Source organism: Opisthocomus hoazin, chromosome 11 (genome assembly GCF_030867145.1).
Source record: "Opisthocomus hoazin isolate bOpiHoa1 chromosome 11, bOpiHoa1.hap1, whole genome shotgun sequence".
NCBI classification, from domain to species: Eukaryota; Metazoa; Chordata; class Aves; order Opisthocomiformes; family Opisthocomidae; genus Opisthocomus; species Opisthocomus hoazin.
The window spans coordinates 20,129,135-20,154,052 of NC_134424.1; the positions used below are offsets into that span (position 1 = coordinate 20,129,135).

The 24,918-nt window shown below is 44.7% G+C and overlaps 1 protein-coding gene across 1 annotated transcript in view; it reads left to right on the plus strand.

Annotated features, from left to right (window-relative positions):
* The first annotated feature begins 1,676 nt into the window (after positions 1-1,676).
* Positions 1,677-24,918, plus strand: part of IPPK (inositol-pentakisphosphate 2-kinase) — a 40,713-nt gene continuing 17,471 nt past the window's right edge. The window contains exons 1-2 of the mRNA XM_075433103.1: positions 1,677-1,842; positions 22,827-22,874. Coding sequence (XP_075289218.1) covers positions 1,762-1,842; positions 22,827-22,874 — 129 coding nt within the window. The 5' untranslated portion in view covers positions 1,677-1,761. The remainder of the gene's footprint in view (positions 1,843-22,826; positions 22,875-24,918) is intronic.

Here is a 24,918-nt window from a genome sequence, read left to right on the forward strand (position 1 = left end):
TGGAGGAATTCCAGTTAAGCAACACTTCAGTGTCATTAATGGCGCAAAAGCTTAACATGTTTCAGTTCAGGCACATTGTAGATAATACCTGAAATGAGAAATATTTAAAAACTGATAGTGCAGAGAGAAATAATGCGTGAATAGGCTTTTGTCCCTCCCGTTTCCAAGTTTTATCAATGTGTTTTCAGAACACCCCTGCAGTTCTGCACCGTGGAATGCTGGAGGAGAAGGTGAAGAGGGGAAGGGCCCTGCTAGAGAGAGAGGGACTACGTGAGAGCTCAGGTGTTCTCGGTGTGTTTACCCTTGCACGTAGAACCTCTGCTTTATTTTTTCCTCTGAGAAGCAAATAACAGAAAATGAATCAACTTGCTGTACTGGAGCTTCTTTTAAAATTGAGATGAATTAGTTCTGCCATGGCAAGACAATATATTGATATTATTTGCTCTTTGTATTTCCCCATGGAAGCCTAGTAAGTGTCCACATACTATTTCTCTGAAGTACAGTTCCTTTTTAATGCAAGGATGATAAATACTGCAATTTTACACACGGTCCAGGGTGAAATTTCTATATAACACTATTGGTAAGTCAGGATAGTCTGGTAAGTTCTTGTAGGTTTTATATATCCATTTGTTGTTACACAACGTAAAGAAACATTGCAAACAAAGAAGATGACAGAAACATGCTTTAAACATCCCTCTGTCATTATTTTTATTTATATTAAATGGCCAAAGGAGCAGGGATTCACATTTCCTTTTTCATGTAGGTGCATATAGGATAATATTAAATAAAAAGGAAAAGTTAAGTGCTTATCAATCAGTATTTTGGCAAAAAAAAGGATAAATTGTTTAACCTCTATTTTTTCTAATTTCTGTTGAAATTAGATTATAAATTATGTAAGGTACAGTACCACACTCCTTTAAAAAAGAATGAATGACTCATTGCAGAATTATGCAGGTTTTATTTTCAGCCTTCTAGGTGCATCTTCTCTCTTCAAAAATAAAAAGGCATCATTTTCTTTGACTTTATTTTAAAAGACTGTCAGAGTCAAATGTGTCTGCTATCCAAATCCCACAAATGTTCATCACAGGGAGGAGAACTTGCAAGTGTGTTACCTTCTGGCGTGTCAGCCTGGCTGTGGTCATGGAGCGCCTGGTGAGGAAGAAAGAGAAGAGGGGGAATCTCGGAGAGCCCTCAGTGATGATTTTAAAATGGTAATTCGAGGATAAATTTTGCTGTTTGTAGTCAAAACTCCTAGTGATAAAACTGCCTGCGTTAAGAGTGCCAGAATTTAATCCTATGTTTGTGATAGGGATTTGGGATATTTAGGTAATTTTTCTTAACATGTGGTGTGTATTCATCGATAGATCTGTGTGTATTGAGGCAATTTGTGAAACTATATTCAAGGCCGCTGGTAACGGTGACGACAACAGCGCAACGTTTCAATAAATTTCTAGAGAAGGTTAGATGTATTTTCCTGTTTCTGCTTGTAACGCCTCTGACTGCTCCCGTGACCGTAACGGGCCAGGGCTCCCCGCCCCGCTCCCGGGGAAGGCGGCGAGGGCGGCCCGCCCCGGTTCATCATGGCGGCGGCCCGGCGCGCGCGCGGCGTCCCGTGCCCGCACGCCCTCCCTCTCTACCCGGCGGAGGGCGGGACTTCCTGCGGCGGGGCGGCGCGCAGCCGCGATGGTGGAGGCGTGAGCGCGGCCGGCCGGCGGCAGGCAACGTCCCCACGGGGCGCGGCGGCGGCGGCCCGGGCCGGGCATGGAAGTGGAGAAGATGGATGAGAATGAATGGAAGTACCACGGGGAGGGCAACCAGAGCCTCGTCGTCTCCCACTGCCAGGTGTGGGGGCTGCGGCGGGGAACGGCCGGCGGCGCGCCGGCGGCCCCCCCCGCGCCGGGCCCGCCTGAGGGGACGCCGCCCGCGCGCCGCGCTCCCCGGGGCCGGGGTCTTCCGGTTCGGCGTCCGCGGCGGCGGGGCCGTGGTGCCCGTCCTGCGGCAGCGAGCAGCGGGCCGGGCCGCGGCGGGGAGCGGGAGCTGTGAGGAGAAGGGCCGCGCAGCGCCCCGCGCTGTGTAACGCGGTGCGTGACAGGGGGACGCGTTTCCCTTTGTCACTGCCCCGCCGCGGGGCCCAGCTGGGCTGCGGGGACGCTGCGGGGACGGGCCGGTCGCTTCATTCCCGCGCTGCCGTCTGCCCTGTCCGTGGGGGGGCTGGCGGGGGGGGGGATTTGTTGGGTTGGGTTGGTTTTCAGTTAAAAAAGCCGGTAAAATAGATTCGGTGTTTTGGTGAACAGCAGCCGTTCAATGGAGCTGAACCCAAGCGCATCCTGCGTCTGTCCGGGTCAGAAACCGTGCGTTCGCTGAGTGCTGTCACTGCGTTCCTGCCCCGTTTGTATCTATATTACGGACTTGGTGTGTGGGGATCCGGATTTGAACTCCGCATGTCCCTCGAAGGAGTTTATTCTTCTAAAATGTGCTTGAGGCTGGTTTTTGTCTTCTAAATTTATTTGTATTTCACTTTAAATCCTGGTATAGGTTTGCCGCGGAATGTGCTTGATACTTCATAGGTCGAAAACCAGTAAAGCCAAAATGATAAAACATAGGCTTTATGTGGGAGAAAAAATATACAATCAGAGTTGAATCCTGAAAACCATTTTTTTTTAATAACATCTGAATGAATGACTGAAAATACTGGGTTTTTGTGATGTCTGCTCTGGATTATAAGCGTAAACTAGATGTAAACAATGTTAACAAATAGCAAGTCTGAGAAAATGCTGGAAACCTTATGGTGCCTTCCAAAATTTAGGAGGGGGACTTCTACGGCTCTTGTTTCTTCTTTTTTTATATAAAATATTTTTTTTAAATACATTTTTGCTACAAGAAGTAGCAGGGTTTGGTTTCCTGTCTAAATTTTAGCTTGGAAAAAGACAGTTTAAAAAGTACTCAGTCACCGGATGATAGGGATCGGAATACGTAATGGATTAATAGCGACGTAATTGTGATATCTTTGAAGACGTGGGAAGTGAGGAAGTCTGCCAGAGATTCGGAATAGTTGCTGAGTGTGTCAGTTCTCTTTTTAACAAGATGCTGAAACTTTTAAGATAGAGTGAAAGTGAAATAGATATGATTTTTCCTTTATGGCTTTGAACCGATAAAGCTTAGGTCTTAAAGTTTTGTGCCTGCTGATGGCAAACTCTTGTAAAATTGGAGTGTATAAAACACTGTTTAGATGCTAATTGTTACTTTGTGCCTCTTAGAAACAGGACATACTTGCATGATTAATCATCGTTCTTGTGATCTGATGTTGTCATTCTCAGGTTTGTGTGAACAGAACAGCAGCATAACTGAGAGTGAATTTCATTTTACTGTTCTGGCTTTGTTCTGTATCTCTTCAGTTGGTGTTTTTTGTGTATAAATGCTAGTGGGAGGGACAGCGCTTTGGTTGTGGCAAGTGAGACAGGAGTGGATACTCAGTACAGGTGCCAGGGTTGTAAGTGAGAGGCCAGAGTGGAGCTGTGTGGGTGCTCATTGTTTCCATGCTCTCCCTTTCGATGTGTAGCGGTGTTCTGGAGCGCGGGGAGGAAGCTGGTCCCTGCCTCTGTAGATATGAACCTCTCTTCCTTGCTGCTTTTGGAAGATCTAAGAAGTCTTAAAAAAACCAAAACAGCTACAATAAGAAAGTAATGTCTTTCTGGAGAAGAGAGTATGAGCTTCTTTTCCCTTTATGAAGTAAGATCCAGGGAATTTTGTTTCAACTGCTGCCCTCTGGACCACTCTTTGAAGCACTGATGACGGGTACTGTGCAAGTTCATGTATCAAGCACAGGGTGTTTGGGCTGGGGTGAGCCAGGATGGAGGATGGACGCTCTTCTTGTTGGCTGTGTGGAGTGTGGCGGGATTGGGGGTAACAAGTGAGAGGAACAAGGCGTGCATCATCAGCTTGTCGTGCTCTGGTCTGGTTAAGGCCATGTTTATTTCTTTGGTTTGCTCGGGTATCTTTCCCTTTAAGACACGAATGAACGCACTGTTAATCCAGAATTACTACAGTACCAAAATTAAAAACTTGGTCGTGGAAAAGTCACATGCCCAACAAATGTTTCTGTTAGTGATGAGCTGATAAGCCCTAGACGCAGGCAATGTGCAAGCACTTTTTGCAGTGCCTTTGAATGGTGGCATGTGGACAAAGGTTTGTCTGGCCGTCAGACATTGGCGTTCTGTGGAACATGCTCTGTCGTTTCAGTGAACATGTTGTGAAGTACTGCTTGATGTGCTCTTTCCTCTTACTGGTTATTAATGCTGCAGAACGCAACAGTGACGAGAGTCTCCCTGTGTGCCTGCGCTCCGACAGCCTGCGGAACACCGCACTGAAATGAGCGGCTGAAATCACTGCAAGTGCTTCTCTGTTCCTTGATCTTGCAGTTAAGAAGGGAGGACTCGGGCAGGACATGGTCTAGTCAACACGTCTCTTCTTACAGTGATAGTTTTACAGAGTTACTTTATTTAGTTATCCAGCATTTAGAAAGTGATCTGATGAATAAAGATGGAATGCCCGCTGAGCTTTCCAGTTACCATTGTTATCTCTGGAGCTACATGCTTGCTTGGTGCATGCTCAAACTTCTGCTTTCATGGCTTTTTAAAGTTTCGGTTCTGATGCATCTGAAATTGTGGAAGACATACAATATCGTAGTACAAATTTCTCTGTTGATAAAGCTTTTTCTGTTGGTTTTTATCACAGCTGCGATTAAGTTAATCCAAACTGAAGCTGAACTGTGGTCAGAAAGCCTTTGTATAGTCTGTTGCAGCCTGCTGAAATGTTTCTAGTAGAGAACAAAGACAGCTTTCCTACCTCATGATTTTTGTGAGAAATACAACTGGCAACTCTGGTTCCTAAAGACGACACTTGAGATGGTAGGAAAGATCACTCTGAAGTACACAAAAACTGCAAGTTAATTCAGGCAGTGTCTGTATGATCCTTGTCCATAGGCTGCAGTTTTGAGTATTTGGTTGAATCATAGTATCCTTTTCAATAACTTACTTGCCACTCTCCACACTGTCCAGGAATTGTCTGGTTCCTTGTTCTGGTTGCCATCTTGGAGGTGCATGAAGCTCTGCAGTCCGGGTACAGCTCTACAAAACCAGAACCAAGCACTATCACAGACAGCCAGGCAACTTAGAAAGGATCCTTCTTACTCCCTGCATTTTTACTGGAGTGTTGCTCCTTCCACATTGAATCTGGCTGCTGATTTAAAAAGAGGGCTAGACTGTGCTTTCCCTCCTGCTCCGTTACTCTTCAGCGGTAGACAGGGTTCGGAGGAACTGCTGTAGAACAGTTTTCTTCTTGTAGCAGTTGACTCTAAGGTGGAGATGCCTAATTTTGCAGAAATGAGCTGGAAGTCCTCATTTGTACTTCTGTGTTTTAGTCAGGTGTTTGCTTTTACAGAGACAGTGAACACTTCATTTCAAAAGGCATCAGGAGATGTTGTAGCAAGTAGTGTAAGCAGCTGTAGAAATAATGACTCGCATTTCCTTTCACTGTTGAAAGATATGCTTGCGCTCTCCAGTTTTTGCTTTGAGATGAAGCAAGTCCATTCCTCCTGTGTGTCGCTGCCGTTGATTTCTACTAATTCTTATTTTCTCTGTGTTGGGATGTTATGGTAGCTGAATGTTTCATTTTAAAATATGTTTGAATATTAAACTTGCGTTTCATGGTGACTACTGGGAGGTGGTACAAGAGGAGGTTTTGTTTCTCAGCTTGTATTTTATTCAGTGAGGTGGTCTAGAGGAACTTTCATGTGTGCTTGCAAAAGGTTGTGGTTTGTATCTTCAGATGCCTTGATAATTAGTAATAATGTACTGCTTGTCTTGGAGCGCTTGCAACTCTAACAGATATCTTTGGGTTTTGGTATGGGACTTAATTAGTAAACGTGTAAACCATCTCCAGAGCATATGTAAGCTTACGAAATGGAAGACAGGGAGGGAGGGTAGATGGAGAAGGTAGATGAAGCAGAGCTGAGGAGCCTGGGTGAGGGAGTCAAGTCCAATAATCAAACTTGCAGAAGATTCCCAAAGTTGGTGCCTGTAGTAAGTCCATAATATCTGTCTCTTCTCTATGATTTTTTGTTGTTGTTTTGTCTTTTTTCCTTTGAGACATATGGGTAAAGATGGAGGCTATCACAGTGCTGCTTTTGCAGGCATCCTTTCTGATCCTTGTGCTGACTTATGTAGAGGACTGTAGAGAGCAGAGGTTGCTAGGCAAGAGGGATATCTTGTGTTTTAACAGTAGGCTTTGATTTTGCTATATCTGTAGCTGCTTCTGCTGGCAGCTGCATTGTGATGGCTGCAAAGTGTGTGCAGAACAATGCTTTCTGCATATAGAGGAGATGGATTTGGTTTTGGCTTCCGAAATAAAATAATTATACTTATGAGGGGGTGCTTTGTGTCAAATCAGGCTAGATAAGTGTTCCTAATAGTGCTTTTGCAATATGAAATAGTTTTTCTGTGGTTGGTTGGTTTGTTTTTAAGAATAATGACAAATTATTGTTACTGGAAAATTTTGTCATCATAAACTTGCTTTTAGAGAGGACCATTAACAAGATTGCATGCTTGGACACTGGGGTTTTCGCTGAAAGTTAAAAGCTTATGGTCAGAATTAGTAGCTAGCTGCAGCTTTCCTATTTGGTCTTGTTTGGCAGAAAGGGAGTGATGCTGATCATTAATTACGCTCTTGTTGAGAGAATCTTCTTGAGACACTTTTTTTCTGTTGATGTAATTTTGTACAAGTTCAAAAACCTGTGTGTCCTGTTTCTTTTTCCATTGTTTTTCTATGTGGAATTGGCTGAAACTGTTTTGTCCTATTGAAATTAGTGTAAGTAAAGTATTGTCCCCAGAACTTCCAGGTCATTCCTGAGAAATTCCAGGTCCCTGACTATAAAGTGGATTTTGTTCAGGTGTATTCTGTTTGGTTTTTTTTCCTTAATGTCTGTGGAATGGTGAATGAACATCTATGAATGTCTTGATTTCAAGGAAATGTAGAACAGACTGCTGATTACTGTATTAAAGAGTCTCCAGGTAGGGCAAAAATACTGTAAAACTAGTTGCTGTTTCTTGTGGGTATAAATACAATAGCTTATTAACAATGGCCTTCTCTTAATATTGGTCTGATTTAAGATATGGCCAAATTACAGTGTCTTGGTTCTTTCACAGTAAGAAATTATCAGAAAAGGTAAGATGCAACTTGTATATATTGAATTTTATTTTGACTAATGGGAAAGACCAAGTTTTGGTAAGACTTGAACTTAAATTTTTTTTTGCATCTAGTTCTGTAGAATTTTATGGAGAAAACAAAACTTACATGTGAGTGAGTTGGAACGAGATCGCAGCATGAACTTTAATGGGGATTAAGGGCTGTTAAAACCTCTTCTGGAGGTTTTTTCTGGTTTGTAGGGCATTTGTTTGACCTGGTTGCTCCAGCATTTTGTTCTTTAGGGGATATGCGTATCTAAACATTGGGTAGCAAAAACCCCACACCTGCACACCCTTTCCCTATGTAGAAAAAGGACAATAAAACAGATTGATGGCTATACATAACATATTGCTTTGTTCCTTTCCTAGTTCTGTGTGTTTATAATTAAAAAAAAATATTTATTTATTTACTGTAAGCAAATAGAGGAGCTTCTGCCCAAATTTACTGAAGCAAGCAGCTATAAAAAACAGTTGAAAAGCCAAGTATGAGTGGGGTGTGTCATCAGTGGAAAGGGAGAGATGTGTGCCTTGCTGTAAACAACAATTAAGGTCTCGGTAACAGGAGGCAGTCACTAGTTTTGGTTGGAGTTCAGGACCCTTTGTGGCACCTGTGTGAAAATATATGTTTCCATGTGTTAACCTTGATTAACTGATATTTAAATACACATCATGGTCGCTGGAAAAAAAGGAAGACAGTTTAGTATTTGGTTCTTTGGCTACACTGGTACAGCTGCGATTGAAGATGTCATAACTAATTGGACTAACTCTACTTGAGTACAATCTACAAAGCTTTTACTGTAAACGAAGAATTAAAAGTTGGAACCACTTCCAGTTCTGTGGATTAGCTGCAAAGCTTTTTTTGACCCAAAAAAGAGTGAACAACTTGAGTCAACATCTATGCAGAATTTTAATTCCATATTGGGATTTCAATTCCGTATTGTACTAGTCTAGTTAAATTTACTTTTTCATTGGCTTTACCAGGTTTGTGCACCAAAAGGATGGTTTGAATGCAGAGCAGTATAGTAGTATCTTCCATCAAATGAAAGGGAAGTGGCACTGGGTAGCAGGGCTGAACGTAGAGAGGAGAAGGAACAGAAACGCAGCATTTGAAACTTTTCTTACCATATTATTGTCTTAGGTTCTGCAGGTGCAGGTGGGAAAATGTAGCATGTGTGTAGAAGGAGATGAGAAACACTGACAATCTTAGGTTGAGTACTCTCATGTGATACGACAGCAATACTTCAACCGTAGCAGCAGCAACACTGCTCTTCTCCCCCCAGAATACTTATTTTTCAGAAGTCTATTCTTATTTTGCTAAGAACAGAGTGTTGGAGCAGACTTGTCCTCTGGTAATTTTCTTTGGAAAATAAAACTGTATGCCTGTTTTTTTTTTTTTCTTTGAGTGACTTTTGAGAATGCTGAAGGCTGTATGTAATGAAAATGTAAAACAAATCCCAGTTTTGCAGACAAGCTCAGAAGGTAGTTAGCCTTGATTAAAAACAGTCTTGTTTTTTCTGTTTGGGTTCTGTGCTAGCTCGGACTTGAAAGAGTTTCTTTTTGCAGTTGATGAGATCAAGTCATTACCTAAAAAGCTTTTTTTTTTTTTTTTTCTCGTCTATTGTAAGTGTTTGGTAAATGGAGAGATGGTGGAGTTCATAATGCTCCGCTCTGCGTTTTCGGTACGGTGCATGTCTCTTCCCTCGGTCGACAGCAGTAGCACGCTGGTTGCTTTGGTGGAAGTGACTTGGCTGACCCATCGTAAACTGTACGGGAGTGGTCAGTCTGTTTTAGTCACTCCCTCGGTTCTTTCCTCCCTTCCAGCCTTTCAGTGGGCATTTTCTTTGCCTCAGTGTATTATTTTGAAGATAGGCAATAACCGTGTTTGGACCTCCTGGTTTTGCTCAGGAAGGAACAGAGATACTGCATTCGATTGAACAGTTGTGCAAGACTTGCAGAGGTGTTCGGGATGCTTGGAATGATTAACTTTTTCTAACTCTCCATTTTTTTACTTAACTTCATTCTAATCCCTCTTACTGTTTTGACTTCTTACTGCTTCCCCTCCCTTTTAATATTTTCCTGAAATGCCTTGTTTCCCCAACATAACAGCAGCTGACTAGGCAGCTTAATGCTGGCAAGTGTGTGTAGCTGGTAGGTGGAGGTTTGGAGCAGTTCAAAGGCAGGAAGCTTAGTACATGTCTTCATGTTCGTGGTGGTATAACTCACCGGTTTGACAGATAGATGAGGTATTTGATACACTGTTAAATGTTGAGGACCATTTTTTTTCTTGCTTGTTTTTAACAGCTAGGGTGTCAGGGACATCTACCATGTTAGCCAGACTGTAGCAATGTATACGGAGGGCCAGGCATCAATAGGTTTATTCATTCTGTTTTCTCTCTGGTACGCGTTTCCACCTGGTACCTGTGGGTGTATCGCTTGATACCATTTCAGGTACAGTGATTAGGTGGCTTAGCTGAAGGGCAAACATTTCCTTCTTACCCATGGCTAGTGCAGTCACTAAATTCTCTTGGAATTGGTACCATCTGCATATTGCAAAGTTATACAGAGCTTAGCTGTAAAGTGAAACCTGAGTTTGTGCTTAACTGTCATGGGAATCTAGATCGTAAGTAAGCAGGAAAAAAAAGTGGAATGAGTTCCTGAAGTCTGATGCAAGCTGTGAGCTCTGTGCTAAAGAAAACAAGTATCGTGGTGGTGTTTGCTTCCAAATAATGGTTTCAGATACTGAATGGTGTCAAGCCAGGTGCTGTGCCAGAAATTCTTTATTCATGTAAAGAAATAAAAAGATTGTTCTTAAGGGACTCCTATGTTAAAGAAGAGAGTATTGTTCTGGTTTTTGAATGCTTCCTTGCACTTTGTGTGAGCAGTTGCTCCACTTCCTCTATACTGGCAGGAAATGTAGCTTTCCTCACTTTGTTTTGTGTGATCTTATCCACCTCATACAGAACAAAACTAGGTTGGAATACAACACTTGTATACAATATTACTATGTGTACTTCATTCAAAAGCTGCAAAATTTTCCAGTGCTTAGTTTGTTTTCATCTCCCACATCCCTCCACATTGCACAGCATGCTGATACCCTGGGCGAGGAGACCTTTAAAAATGTCTTGTGTTGAGTATCGTAAAGGTAAGCTTTGATTGAAGTCCCTGGGCGGTGCGGTGAGCATGTTTTTACTGAGTTTTATTGGTTCTTAGAAGAAGGAACTCTCCTGTGCAGCTGTCTTTTCTGAGATGTAAAGATGACACCTCTTTGTCCATTTGCCTCCTTCCCAGAAACTGCATTTTCCAAATAGAAAACCATTGTTTTCTGTTTAAATCCTTCACACTAGAGGTGGAATGAAAGGGGTTGTGGAATGTAAATTTGGAATTTAAAATGTCAGAATAATTTTTTTAGTTGGCATATACTGCATACATCTCTAATGTGCTACTGAAGAAATACCTAATATCGGAAAAATAGTTCCATAGCTCATACTTAGTACCATTGAAACTGTCATTAATTAGTATTTGTGTATTATTATGTTGAAGTAGGGCTTGAATAGGAGTTTGGTGTAATTTAACTCCTCTCCCTCTGACTGAAATTTAGATAGAACGCACTTTGTGTAGGTGTCATTGCTGTACACTGTTGTAAACCCACTGTGATTAGGTTGCGTTGAATAACTACAATGGTAGTTAGGTAGTTAGTTAGAATGTTTGGTATACTTAGAGCTGTGTGTGGTAAGTTCTTGGTAGCTTTTTAGGTTCAACAGAAGACAATGAATTAAGCAACCAGTTTTTTACTCTAAAGAAATTCAAGAGTCTTTTCAGGCACCATTCGCTCTAAAAGCAGTCGACTTTGTATCTTCATCTCCTTAGGCAGTAGTTGGTGGTGGTGTGCGTAGCTGGATGCAACAAATAGTATAGTAATAGTTGTAGGGAAAGGCTTGTTACCAATCTTCCAGAGTGTTTTCCCCCATGTTGTTTATGATTGGAAGCTCCTGACTTTATTATACAGACAACTTTAAAACAAATGTGGGTTTTCTGGTTCTACTTGTATATTGTGTGCCTTTTCAAAGTAAATGTATTGACAACAGAGTGTACTAGACAGGTAGGCAACTTGTTGATGTAAAATTGTGTATAGTGCGTACAAAAATACTGGTGAGTTTTTGGATACCATAAGCTATGAGATTGTGTGGAGTGAGGAGGATAAGGGGGGTGGGAAGAGGGGTGGATTTCCTCTTGGGAGTTAAAAAGTTGCTTCCTAGAGTGCCTTGGTTTCTACCAGCAGATCTTGTATGTGTGAACACAAGTTGGTAATCAACTAGATATGAATCTTTTCTAGTTACACTGGGCAGTTGCAGAACTAGATGTTAGAGTAACGCTTTGCCTCTAGACAAAACCACTTAACGCATGCTGCTTAGAATCAGAATAGAGTAATAACAAATGACGTGAACCTGCTTATTTGGAAAAGCAGAAGCTGAAGTGACGTTTCTCAGGCTTTGTGTTTGGACAGGCTAATTCTTCATAGTTTCATACAGAAGCTTATTTTAAAACCATGTGAGCTGAGGTGGTAAAAGCAGAAGGAAAATGCACATCTTTCTGTACTTCTAAACAATTTTACTGGCATTTAACCTTGTTTTTGTACAAATTTTTCTATTTCTTTCACTGGCACCAGCTCTTACACAGATTTTGTTAATAACATAGCAAGAGACAGAAACTTGAAAAAATGTCAGTGAGGCAAACAGGGTTTTTCTGTGAAGGTGAATATCAAGATTATAGATTTGCCCCGATTGTGTTTTAACTTGTGAAAACTCTCCAGTTCAGGAGGCCTGCAGGGTAGCTTTATCGTATGACAATGAAGTTTAAAAGACATTTTGGAAAAAATATAAGGCCAATATCAAACATTAAGCTGTAAAGAAGTAAATGTAAGCTCTAATATTGGTTTCATAATGCTACTGCCTAATCCAAAGTGCCTGGATTGATGCCAGTCATATTTTGGCCTGACTACCAAGGATTACTTTGGTTTTGGATTTCACTAAATAAGATTAAAATAATAGCTGTAGTAACTGCTTTGGAGAAGAAAAATTCTTGCAGATAACCCTCCTGGGGCCGAAGACCAGCAAACTATTTTTTCCCCGAGATACATTAGGACAAGAGTTGTGTGTACCAATCTATGTGTTTCGTCTGCATCATCCCAGTGACTTCTTTGAGTACATTTTTGCAGCCCCTCCCGCAGCTTCTTATCTCCTTATTGGCAACCATTAACTTTCAGTTATGATTTAACCCAAACACTTGTTTAATGATAGGGTGCTGAAGAAGTGTTTACCTTTCTTGGTGGGACCGCGAACTTAAGGCTGGAGTCTCAAAATGGCTGTGACCTGCGATGGTGCTCCTCCAGGACATAGGCTCCTGCTTACATCATCTCGCAGCCGAGCAATTGTGAATGTGTTCTAAGACACACAGATTTCTGTGTCCTTGTTGGTATTGTTTGTTTTGAGTTTTCCCTGACACTTGGAAATGATTCTTATTGTAGCCCTGGTAGGCACCTGGATGCCAGTAAGAACATTGTTATCTGTTCTTAAACTGCTGTGCTCTCATGTGAGAGTTGCCCTTAAATTCTTTATTTGGAGAGTAAGAGCAGTCTTCTTTGATATTCCAGTGGTGGTTGGTTGGTTGGTTTGTTTGTTTTAGTCTTTTGTCACTAAACTGATACTGAACAGAGTTGCAGAGAAAGGGCCACTGGACTTAAAAAAAAAAAAAAGAATTCTTCATTTGAATTCACTGTTTTTCTAGCTTGTTTTGCTTCTGCAAAAGATGTGAAGGCTTTTCATGTTTCATGCGTTACATTTGCCTACCTCCATGAATTGTTTCTTTTTTTCTTTGCTTGATTTTGCAGCGTGTTTTTCTCATATTTTTGCTTGTATAGGACTATTATCTAATCAACTAAACACGTTGATGGTAATAGTGTATTGATAGAAATGTTGAGGGCTTACAGAGGTGCACGTAGAGATGGAAATTTAGTGAGCATTAGGATCTAGTTGATCTGATTCTCAAAGCGCTAAGGAGTGGTGACAACCTCTGAAGAAATCTGTTCTATTCTGGATTTGGGCCATTCATTTGCATGCATGATACATCCTTGGTGTTCAATCTGTAAATATAAAAAAAATCTAAGGCATTTAAGATAACTGACAAAAAACCTCATGGCAACAACCACTGTCTTGGTTTCCGCTGCCGCCGGCAACAAAAGCACCATGCGGCCGCCCCTCCCCCCGCCGGCGTGCGGAGGAGAATGAAAAGAAACAGGCAGAAACTGGTGGGTCGGGATAAGGGCAGTTTAACAGAACAGCAAACAGAGGGAACAGTAACAACAACGATACAGATAAGGAGAAAACACGACAAAACCAGACCCGCTCTCTCGGACCGTACCAGCGCCGCACGCTCCCGAGCCGCGAATGAGTTCCCCACCGCGCCGCCCCCCCCACCGGAACCCAGCATGACGGCACAGGGTATGGAATACCGGGCTCTGTTTGGCCAGGTGGGGTCAGCCCCCACCCCCTGGCTGTGCCCCTTCCTGGAGTCTGGTGAAAATTAACCCCGTCCTGGCCAAACCCAGGACATTATCCACCCCTTATTCCATACCATCTACGTCATGCCCAGGTCCCCCATTGTCCAGTTGATCACCACCACTTCTCCTGTCTCCAGATATCATTCCTTTAGTCTATGGATCATCACTCTAAAGTGTCTGTTGAGTTCATTTAATCCATGACTTCAGGCTCCATCTGTCGTAATGGTCTTCCGTGGCAGGAGAGGTGATGTGTGGTGATGGGCGGTCACTGGCTGCATCCGGAGCTCACGGCTGATATATCTGGTGCGGCCCGTGCCCACAGTCTGCAGGAGATGTTGATCCTGATGAAGTTGCTGGATGCCAGTTGTTGAAAACCAGGTCCAGTCCCATCATCGCTGTGCTCTGCTAGGTTTTCATCGAGAAAAGTACGTCCTTCTTTAATCTGGACGATTCTTACTATGCTACTACTGGTACTAAATATAACAATTGTAACAGTGATAACAGACAGTGACAGGGTTATTTAACAATTAACTCTATACAATTTATTTATGGACTATTCTCGCCCAAAATCAAATCCCCATGAGGTACACATCGGACTTCCCCATCCTTCCGCATTACCCACCAGGTACACCCAGGTTCTCGAGCAAAGGCAATCCCGCGGACGGGCTTGCCTTTGCCCGAGGCAGGACTAATCCAAACCGTCTTCCCTAACATGTTCCGCATGTGCACTACAGGGACTTTATCCCCTTCTACGGGGCGCTGAGGTTTTGACTGGGCAGGACCAGCCCGGTTGGTGGACCCTCTGGTGTTAACCAACCAGGTGGCCTTTGCTAAATGGGTATCCCAATTTTTGAAAGTCCCACCCCCCATTGCCCTCAAAGTGTTTTTTAGCAGCCCATTGTACTGCTCAATCTTTCCAGAGGCTGGTGCATGGTAGGGGATGTGATACACCCACTCGATACCGTGTTCTTTGGCCCAGGTGTCTATGAGGCTGTTGCGAAAATGAGTCCCGTTGTCCGACTCAATTATTTCGGGAGTGCCATGTCGCCACAGGACTAGTTTTTCCAGGCCCAGGATGGTATTCCGGGCGGTGGCATGGGGCACAGGGTAGGTTTCCAGCCATCTGGTGGTGGCCTCCACCATTGTGAGCACATAGCGCTTGCCTTGGCAGGTTTGTGGCAGTGTGATGTAGTCAATCTGCCAAGCCTCCCCATATTTATATTTTGGCCATCGTCCTCCATACCACTGAGGCTTTACCCGCTTGGCTTGCTTGATTGCAGCGCATGTTTCACATTCATGGATAACCTGTGTGATGGTGTCCATGGTCAAGTCCACCCCTCGGTCACGAGCCCATCTGTATGTCGCGTCTCTTCCTTGGTGGCCCGAGGTGTCATGGGCCCACCGAGCTATAAAGAGTTCACCCTTATGTTGCCAGTCCAGATCCACCTGAGCCACTTCAATCTTAGCAGCCTGATCTACCTGGTGGTTGTTTTGATGTTCTTCAGTGGCCCGACTCTTAGGGACGTGGGCGTCCACGTGACGGACTTTTACAACCAACTGCTCCAGCCGGGCAGCAATATCTTGCCACAATGGGGCAGCCCAGATAGGTTTGCCTCTGCGCTGCCAGTTGTTCTTCTTCCATTGCTGCAGCCACCCCCACAAGGCATTGGCCACCATCCAAGAGTCGGTGTAAAGATAGAGCACTGGCCACTTCTCTCGACTGGCAATGTCTAAAGCCAGCTGGATGGCTTTCACCTCGGCAAACTGGCTGGACTCACCTTCTCCCTCGGCAGTTTCCGCGACTTGTCGTGTAGGGCTCCATACAGCAGCCTTCCACCCCTGCTGCTTCCCCACAATGCGACAGGACCCATCCATGAACAGGGCATACTGTTTTTTATCTTCTGGCAGCTGGTTATACAGTGGGGCCTCTTCAGCACGTGTCACCTCCTCCTCTGGCGATGCTCCAAAATCTTTGCCTTCTGGCCAGTCCATGATTACCTCCAGAATTCCTGGGCGACTGGGGTTTCCCATTTGGGCACGCTGGGTGATCAGCGCGACCCACTTACTCCACGTAGCATCGGTGGCATGATGTGTAGAGGGGACCCTCTCTTTGAACATCCAGCCCAGGACCGGCAATCGTGGAGCTAGGAGGAGCTGTGCTTCAGTGCCGACCACTTCTGAAGCAGCTCGAACGCCTTCATATGCTGCCAGAATCTCTTTTTCAGTGGGAGTATAGCGGGCCTCGGATCCTTTGTATCCCCGGCTCCAGAACCCCAGGGGTCGACCTCGAGTCTCCCCTGGTGCTTTCTGCCAGAGACTCCAGGTTGGGCCATTCTCCCCGGCTGCGGTGTAGAGCACGTTTTTAACATCTTGCCCTGACCGGACTGGACCAAGGGCTACGGCATGAACTATCTCCCGTTTAATCTGTTCAAATGCCTGTCGTTGCTCAGGGCCCCATTCAAAATCATTCTTCTTCCGGGTCACGTGGTACAGAGGACTTACAATCTGGCTGTAATTTGGGATGTGCATCCTCCAAAAACCCACAACACCCAGGAAGGCCTGTGCTTCCTTTTTGCTGGTTGGTGGAGACATAGCTGCTATTTTGTTGATGACATCCATTGGGATTTGACGGCGCCCATCCTGCCATTTTATTCCCAAAAACTGGATCTCTTGTGCAGGTCCCTTGACTTTACTTCACTTAATGGCAAAACCGGCTTTCAGAAGGATCTGAACTATTTTCTCCCCTTTCTCAAAAACTTCCTCCGCTGTGTCACCCCATACAATGATGTCATCGATGTACTGCAGATGTTCTGGAGCTTCACCTTTTTCCAGTGCAGTCTGGATTAGTCCATGGCAAATGGTGGGACTGTGTTTCCACCCCTGGGGCAGTCGATTCCAGGTGTACTGGATGCCCCTCCAGGTGAAAGCAAACTGTGGCCTGCACTCTGCTGCCAAAGGGATGGAGAAGAATGCATTAGCGATGTCAATTGTAGCGTACCACTTGGCTGCCTTTGACTCCAGCTGATATTGAAGTTCTAACATGTCTGGCATGGCGGCACTCAGCGGTGGTGTGACTTCATTCAGGCCACGGTAGTCTATTGTCAGTCTCCACTCTCCAGTAGACTTTCTCACTGGCCATATGGGACTATTAAAGGGTGAGCGAGTTTTGGTGATCACTCCTTGACTCTCCAGCTGGCGGATCAGCTGATGAATGGGGATAAGAGAGTCTCGGTTGGTATGATACTGTCGCCGGTGCACCGTTGTGGTTGCCATGGGTACCTGTTGTTCTTCAACCCTCAGCAACCCCACAACGGAAGGATCCTCCGAGAGACCAGGCAAAATGGACAGCTGTTTAATTTCTTCCGTCTCCACAGCAGCTATGCCAAAAGCCCACCGATACCCCTTTGGGTCCTTGAAATAGCCTCTCCTAAGATAGTCTATCCCAAGGATGCACGGAGCCTCGGGGCCAGTTACAGTGGGGTGCTTCTGCCACTCCTGCCCAGTGAGGCTCACTTCAGCCTCCAATACACTCAGCTCTTGGGGCCCCCCTGTCACTCCAGAAATGCAGATAGACTCTGACCCTTTGAACTCTGATGGCATTAAGGTACACTGTGCACCAGTGTCCACTAGAGCTTTATACTCTTGTGGATCTGACGTGCCAGGCCACCGAATCCATACCGTCCAATAAACCCTGTTGTCCCTTTCCTCCACCTGGCTGGAGGCAGGGACCCTCTATTCCTGGTCAGAGAATTTGCTGCTCACCTGCTGTAAAAATGACTTGGAGGTCCCCTCCAGAGGATCGGAATCAAGGTCAAACTTTCTACCTGGTCTGGAGAGCTGACTGCTGGAAACTGGAGCAGCATTTTTCCTAATAGAATCCCCTTTTGTGATTGTTTTACCTTGCAACTCACGCCCTCGTGCCTCTAGACTTGAGGTGGGTTTTCCATCCCACTTCCTTATGTCCTCTCCGTGGTCACGCAGGTAGAACCACAGGGTGCCCCGGGGTGTATAGCCTCTGTATTCCCTCTCCTGAGCAGAGAAACACTTGCCCCTAATAGCTGAGACACTGACCCGTACAGGTGGGGAGTAGGACTTATTCTTTTCTAGTCGCTTGACCAGTTTCTCCACGGCTGAGACAAGGGAGGAAGAGAGACTTTCCTCATATTGGCGGAGTCTGACAGCCACCTCATCCACTGTTGGTGCCTCCTTACCTTTCCAGTCTACTATTGCCAGTGAGTTGGCATGCGAGGATGGTGCGCTCCGCACAAACTTCCTCCACATGGATTGTGAGCACTGGAGTTCATCTGGGTCTGTGGGTACCTGCTCATCGTCTGTGTCACAGTAAACCAGCTCCCACACAGCTAATTCCCTCAAGTACTGAATACCTCTTTCCATATTGGTCCACTTGCCAGGATAACATACAAAATCGTCACTGAAGGGGTACCTCTCCCTCACGCCTGACAGAAGTCTCCTCCAGAGGCTGAGGACTTGTTCCTTTTTCCCAATGGCGTTGTCAATGCCCCCATCCCTGGCCAGGGATCCCAGCTGCTTGGCTTCCTTCCCCTCTAACTCCAAGCTGCTGGCCCCATTATCCCAGCACCGCAGCAGCCAGGTGACAATGTGCTCGCCTGGGAGGCGGCTGAAATCTTTCTGCATGTCTCGCAGCTCGCCCAGGGACAGGGACCGGGTGATGATCTCGGCCTCTATCTCCCGCGATGACCCTGGCTCATCGTCATCCCTCCCGGAGCGATCTGCTTTCTTTGCATCTTTCTTTAGTTTTACGGGGGCGACTGCTACCGGCACAGGTTGGTCATTGGGCTCAGCCGCGATGCCTGCAGCTGGAGCTGGGGCTGGAGCAGCTGCTGTGCCTGCCAGGGAAACCGAGGCAGACCCTGCAGCCGTGGCAGCGGTGGTGCCGGTCGGGGGGGCTGTGACTTCCTGCTGGGCTGGAGGGGCTGCAGGGCCGGCTGGGGGGGCAGCGCCAGTGCCTGCTGCTTTGTTTCCCCCCCTTTCCCCTTTAGGGCACTGAATCAGGTTGAACATGGCTCGGTAGGCATGGGCCAGACCCCAGCACATTGTGGTGATTTGTGTCTCTCTGGAGTTCCCAGGGTGGCAGCACACTTTTTGCAGATATTTTACTAGTTTGTCCGGATTCTGTACTTATTCGGGGGTGAGTTTCAAAGACACCGGTGGTGCCCACTGCTCTAGACACCTGCCCATGCTGTCCCACACACCCAGCCACTCAGAGCTATCCAGTCCCTGCACAGGTCTCTGCATGATGTTCTTAACTACTTGTTTAACCCTAAACAAGACCCAAAACCCATTCAGGAGGCAGAACAAAAGGAGAGTGCTGGCCTGAGCATCCCACGGGTACTCAGAATTCTCAAAAGCAGTTAGGACCAGCCTGAGGGAAAGAGGGGGGATGAAAGAGTGAGGGAAGGTATCCCCTTCAGTTTTCCCCACAGATTGGGTTTGATTATTAACAAATTCTAAGACATAGGATCCGAGGTACGGAAATGACCGTAGTGCCGCATGCAAATACAAGCCTAATTTCATGCACAGTGATGTTATTATGTCATAAGTCGATATCGTACAGTACAGTAAAATCATCATCCTGATCTTTTTCCCCGAGGTAACAAACAGCACAGCAGTGAATACATACTGCAAGTAAGGATTGACATATCGGAGCCATCTGAACAAAGTCGGAAACATTTTTACCGGCGACTATTTAACTAACACAGAAAAATGCATATAACAAAATTTAACAAAATCTAAGAAAGCAGTTTTAACACCCGCTGCTCAGCCCTGCCATTATCCCCGCCCCACGTTGGGCGCCAAATTAATGTCTTGGTTTCGGCTGCCGCCGGCAACAAAAGCGCCACACGGCTGCCCCTCCCCCCGCCGGCGTGCAGAGGAGAATGGAAAGAAAACAGGCAGAAAACTGGTGGGTCGGGATAAGGGCAGTTTAACAGAACAGCAAACAGAGGGAACAGTAACAACAACAATACAGATAAGGAGAAAACACGACAAAACCAGACCCGCTCTCTTGGACCGCACCGGCGCTGCACGCTCCCGAACCGCGAGTGAGTTCCCGCCGTGCCACCCGCCCCCCCAGGAACCCAGCATGACGGCACAGGGTATGGAATACCGGGCTCTGTTTGGCCAGGTGGGGTCAGCCCCCACCCCCTGGCTGTGCCCCTTCCTGGAGTCTGGTGAAAATTAACCCTGTCCTGGCCAAACCCAGGACAACCACCCACAATATTTCCAAGTAAAGAATCAGTCAAGTGAATCAGTAATGCAACAGCATGAAAAAACGTGGACCAGTATTTTCACTGATCGTAATTCTGAAGCAGGTGGCATCTCTGACATCTGATGGGTTAACCTTTGTACTGTGGCAGTATGTTTGGATAACCGTGTGTTGGATTGCACAAAGGGATGGATGTAGCTGAAAACTTCCCCCCAAAAAAGAATAAAGTGTTTTGGTTTGTAGGTGTGCTGGGGTTTTTTGTTGGTTTGTTTGTTTTTTTGCTCTGATCATCTAATAGCTTTACAAAGGCACAGTACGGACTGACTGAAGTGCATCTGTGACTGAAAAGTTTTGTTTGAACTTTGCTCTCTTTCCTTTTGACATCTTTGGACAAGCAGTGTGTTCTTCTTTTGCTATATATAGTTTTGGTCGTTTCATCCTAGCGTGCCTCTTCGGAAATGATTTGGTAATGAACAAATACTGTAGTGAGTCTTATGAGAGCAATTGGATTTTCCAGAGGGTTGGTTGGAAGGTTGTTGGCTGGGAGCTGGTTAATAGATAAACATCTACAACACCCGTGACGTACTACAGAATCAAGTTACTGAATTGATGAGAAGTGGTGATTGGGTCACTCTGTCCCTGGTCCACCTGTTCATGAGTATTTCAAGTTGGGGATCCAAACAGTTGAAACACTGTAAAAATAACATATTGCACACACAAAGCATGCAGGCGCATCAGGCCTGAGCTCTGTTATCCACGTGTGGGCCATAATGGGAGAAAACAAGTAAGTGCCACCCAGCAATCTTGTCAGATCCAGGAGATTATAATTAGTGTTCCATTTATCTAGTTTGTTGTTGTTGTGACACTTATGCTGTTTGGATCTTGCAGAACAAGTTGAACCAAAATTCAGCAAAGCATCGTTTTACCTGAGTGTTCTCCAGATGTAGGTGTGCGGGTGAACTGTGAGATTTATGCTGGCTTGAGACTTTCTCGGTGTTGAAGGGGCAGTTTCTAGGTTCCATTGGCAATGTGTGAATCTGGATCTTGTTTTGTTTGTATTTTGGATTACACGTTGTCATCCGTTTTGCTTTTCTCCTCCTGGTCTTACTCTACATGTTAGTAATTAAAGGTAACTGCAGCTTTCTCCCACTCAGCACTGTCCAGAGACAGCTTTCAGCCCTGAAATATGGAATGTATCTGGTGCTGTCATGCTATGGGAGGTTTTTAATGACAAGTCATTTGGTAGGGAAAAAGCAAAAAGCTTAGATTCCATAAGCCTGAAGTTGTAACTATGACATTTTATCATGGGATCCGAGTGTTCGTACCTTTTTGGTAGTGCTTTAAATAGAACGTAATCCTTTTTGGTGTGTCTAGGAAAGGTCCGAATGGAGACACTGAGTGACTAAGAGGTAACTCCAGAAAACAGCTGTTCACCTCTACCTCCTGTGGTGCCTAATATCTTATCTGGATAGGCTGAAGTACACCAGTGGGAGTAAATATCTTAAGGATCAAATATTTGGACTGACTAATCTGAGGCAGGGCTATGCATTGCCTTGCCTGGTGAGGCTGCAGGTTCTGTAATAGTATGTCAAAATTTGATTTTAATATAAAATGTCTGTTTACCAAGTGTAATGGTTAATTTCAGCAAGATTTTATTGAGAGGAAGATACTTCAGGTGACTTCTGTGATGGAAGACACTCTTTTAATAGTCTTAAGGAGAAAGGCCTTATTTACTTAAGACCTCTACAGAACATTTTTATCTGAACTCTTAAAAATAAAGGCTGAGGATTTTTTAGAATTTGTATACTTTGAAAAAAGTGGGAAAGTTTTTGAATTGTTACAAAATTTGTTAGAAATTGTAAAAATGACAAAAATCAGTTTTGATGATTTGTTTTGGTGTGTGTGGGGGTTAAGGTAAAAGGTTTGGAAACCTGCTTTATTTGTCCCAGTGTTATATGGTTACTTTTTGGACCTTTAAAAGTAGCAGGTTTTAGTGTTTCTAAGTAGCGCTGTGTAGCTACTGCTGGTAACTGGTAAGTGTCTCCTTAATACTTTGCACTGCTGTGCTGATACTGTAAGCAGATGATAGCTAAGTGGGTCTTGCATTTATTTTTTGTCCCAAAGACCTTTGGCGCAAAAATGACAGGGTGTTTTTCTGTTTGTTTCCTACTGTGTTTTACCAGATTTTCAGAGCAGAGCTACAAGCTAAGGGAGGCTTGGTGACTGGAAGCACAGAGTGGCTGCCTTGTTAAAGTGATGGCAAATCTGGGAACAGATGTTGATGTATTTGATTTCAAGTTGAGGAGAATCACAGAATCACAGAATGGTAGGGGTTGGAAGGGACCTCTGTGGGTCATCTAGTCCAACCCCCCTGCCGAAGCAGGGTCACCTACAGCAGGCTGCACAGCACCACGTCCAGGCAGGTCTTGAATATCTCCAGAGAAGGAGACTCCACAACCTCCCCGGGCAGCCTGTGCCAGGGCTCCATCACCCTCAGAGTGAAGAAGTTCTTCCTCGTGTTCAGACAGAACTTCCTGTGCTTCAGTTTGTGCCTGTTGCCCCTTGTCCTGTCACTGGGCACCACTGAAAAGAGTCTGGGCCCATCCTCCCAACACCCACATAATAACCATCTAAAATGTCTATTTTGCTTTTCTTTCTTTTTTCTTCCTCCCTTCTTAATTTCTTAGATGAGGTAGATTGGGGAATCAGGCAATTGTGCTGTTCGGAAATTATGATGTACTTGAATACTAATGGAACCATATTCTTTCTTCTCTCTCTTTAGCGCTGTGTGGTGCTGCGGTTTTTGAAGTTCCCCCCAAACCAGAATAAGGTAAGATTCAATGTGTGCTGTTGATAAAAGCCCCCAGGTAAGCTAACAACCGGTCTGCAGAGAAACAGGAAACCCGTGAGAGAACTGTGACTGACGGGGTAAGAATAAGGGCTTGTTTTGAAATGCGCCTGTGTTTCAGGAGTTTTGGCAGTGGGAGGAGATTTAAGGTCCTCTTACGTAACTAAGATTACGTGACTGCTGGTATCAAGACCTTCGTGTAAGGCTGCAACACGTAGAAGGTACAGCTTTCTGTAAGGATAGCTGTGGCAATGGAGGAAGTGTTAATGTTGCGTATAAACGTAGGAGAGTGTGGTGATGCTGAAAAGAAATGGCAGTTCTGCTGACTGTTGCTGGGTGGGACGGAAGAACAGCACAGGACTGGCGTCATGATAAAGGTCTGCTGTTGACTGCCTATTCAGCAGCTAAAAAGCTGTGGGATGTGGACAGCGATACGCAGTATTCTCAGAAGAGCCTTTGTCAGTGAGTGATGTTAGTGTCCTGTCTGTTGCAAAAAGAACATGGCAGGACACAGTCTGCCAGTTTGTTGAACTGGCACAGGAGGTTTTTCTGCTCAACAAGGAACTGAAGTGAGCTACCTTAGATGTGCTTTAACAGGGATAAAAAATGATCACGAATCAAAGGTAGAGGGTAAAAGAGAAATGTCAACACAGTGCTCCAAGGAAGAAAAAAAAACAGCACAAGAGGCAGGAGGTTCAAATTCTGCCATTTCCTTAACCTTGTGAATAACCTTGAGGGTGTGTTGCCCGAGAGATAGAGGGAATGGATTGAGTTACGGCAGCTTCTGAGCCATGGCTTTGTAAGGTTCAGCGTCAGACTGCTCTGATGAGAAAGAAATATAAAAGGCATTATGGCTCTACTGAGGGTTTGGGGGAAGTGCTCAATTTTAGGAAAAAAGAAACAAGGATGGCTGTAAAGTAAAAGTGTAGGAAGGGAGTTTTGCTTTAAGTCAGGAAGATGAATGTGAAATGCGTTCAGTTTAACAAGGGACAAAAGAGGAGAAATTTCTAAAGTAGATCAGAAGAAAGCAGAGGAGGGTAAACCGTGTGAATGCAGTGTACATATGAGTTATTTGATGGCCTTTGTGCTACTATTTTACTTGAAAAAAGAGTCTGGTAAAACTAAAGTGTGATTGAAGTAAGCTTTTGAGCTGTGTATAGTGGCATGATTTCAAAAATGTATCCTGTGTTTCTGTAGTAGTACCAGATGATAATGTTTACAGGTTTTACGAGAACAGGGAAGAACCCAGAGGACTGGAACAAAGGAAAACAGTGCCTACCTCAAATTTTAATATAGCAGGGGAGAATTAGACCACAAGTTTAAGTGTGAAAAAAAAAAATCCATCTATTTCCATTTATTTGAGAAAAGAAAATACTGAGTACCAGGGTGTTTTTTTTGTTTTTGTTTTTTTTTTGTTTTTGAAGTCCAAAGAGATTGTCGCATAGTCATTTTTTTAAAAAAAATTGACATAGTATGACAAAGTCACAAAGGAAGCCAGGAAGTGACTTTCCAGTTACCCACCAGTGTTGACGCTGATAATACTTCTGCGAACTGCTTTGGCATGCGTGTAGTTTTTTGTATTGGGATAGCGAAATACAAGAAAAAAAAATTTCCTGGGCATGGTGTTCTGTTACTGTTTGAACGCTGCTCAGGTTCTTGAATGTTGTTTTTTGTTTTTTCCCCTTCGTAATCAGATTAGTAAAACTGCTCAGAATCCAAACAAGCACAGAGATAGATCGCTGTAGGTATTCCTGCAGCTGATGAAACACCACGAGTTTGTTTTTGAGGAACTCTTCGCCAAACTTCCTGCAGAGTTGCTGCAGACAGACACGCTTTCTCTTCTTGCTGTTGTAGCAGCAGAAAGGCTGTTTGTGGATGCACACGGTGAGGTAGGGAAGCATTCGAAACAGCATCTGAGGTTGCGCTCAGGATTGAGAAGTGCACGCTGTCAGAGCAGACTCCCCTGTTAGGTGGAGAAGTGTTACATTTTGAGGAGAGCTGGCTTGTGGCCAGCTCCAGCATTCTG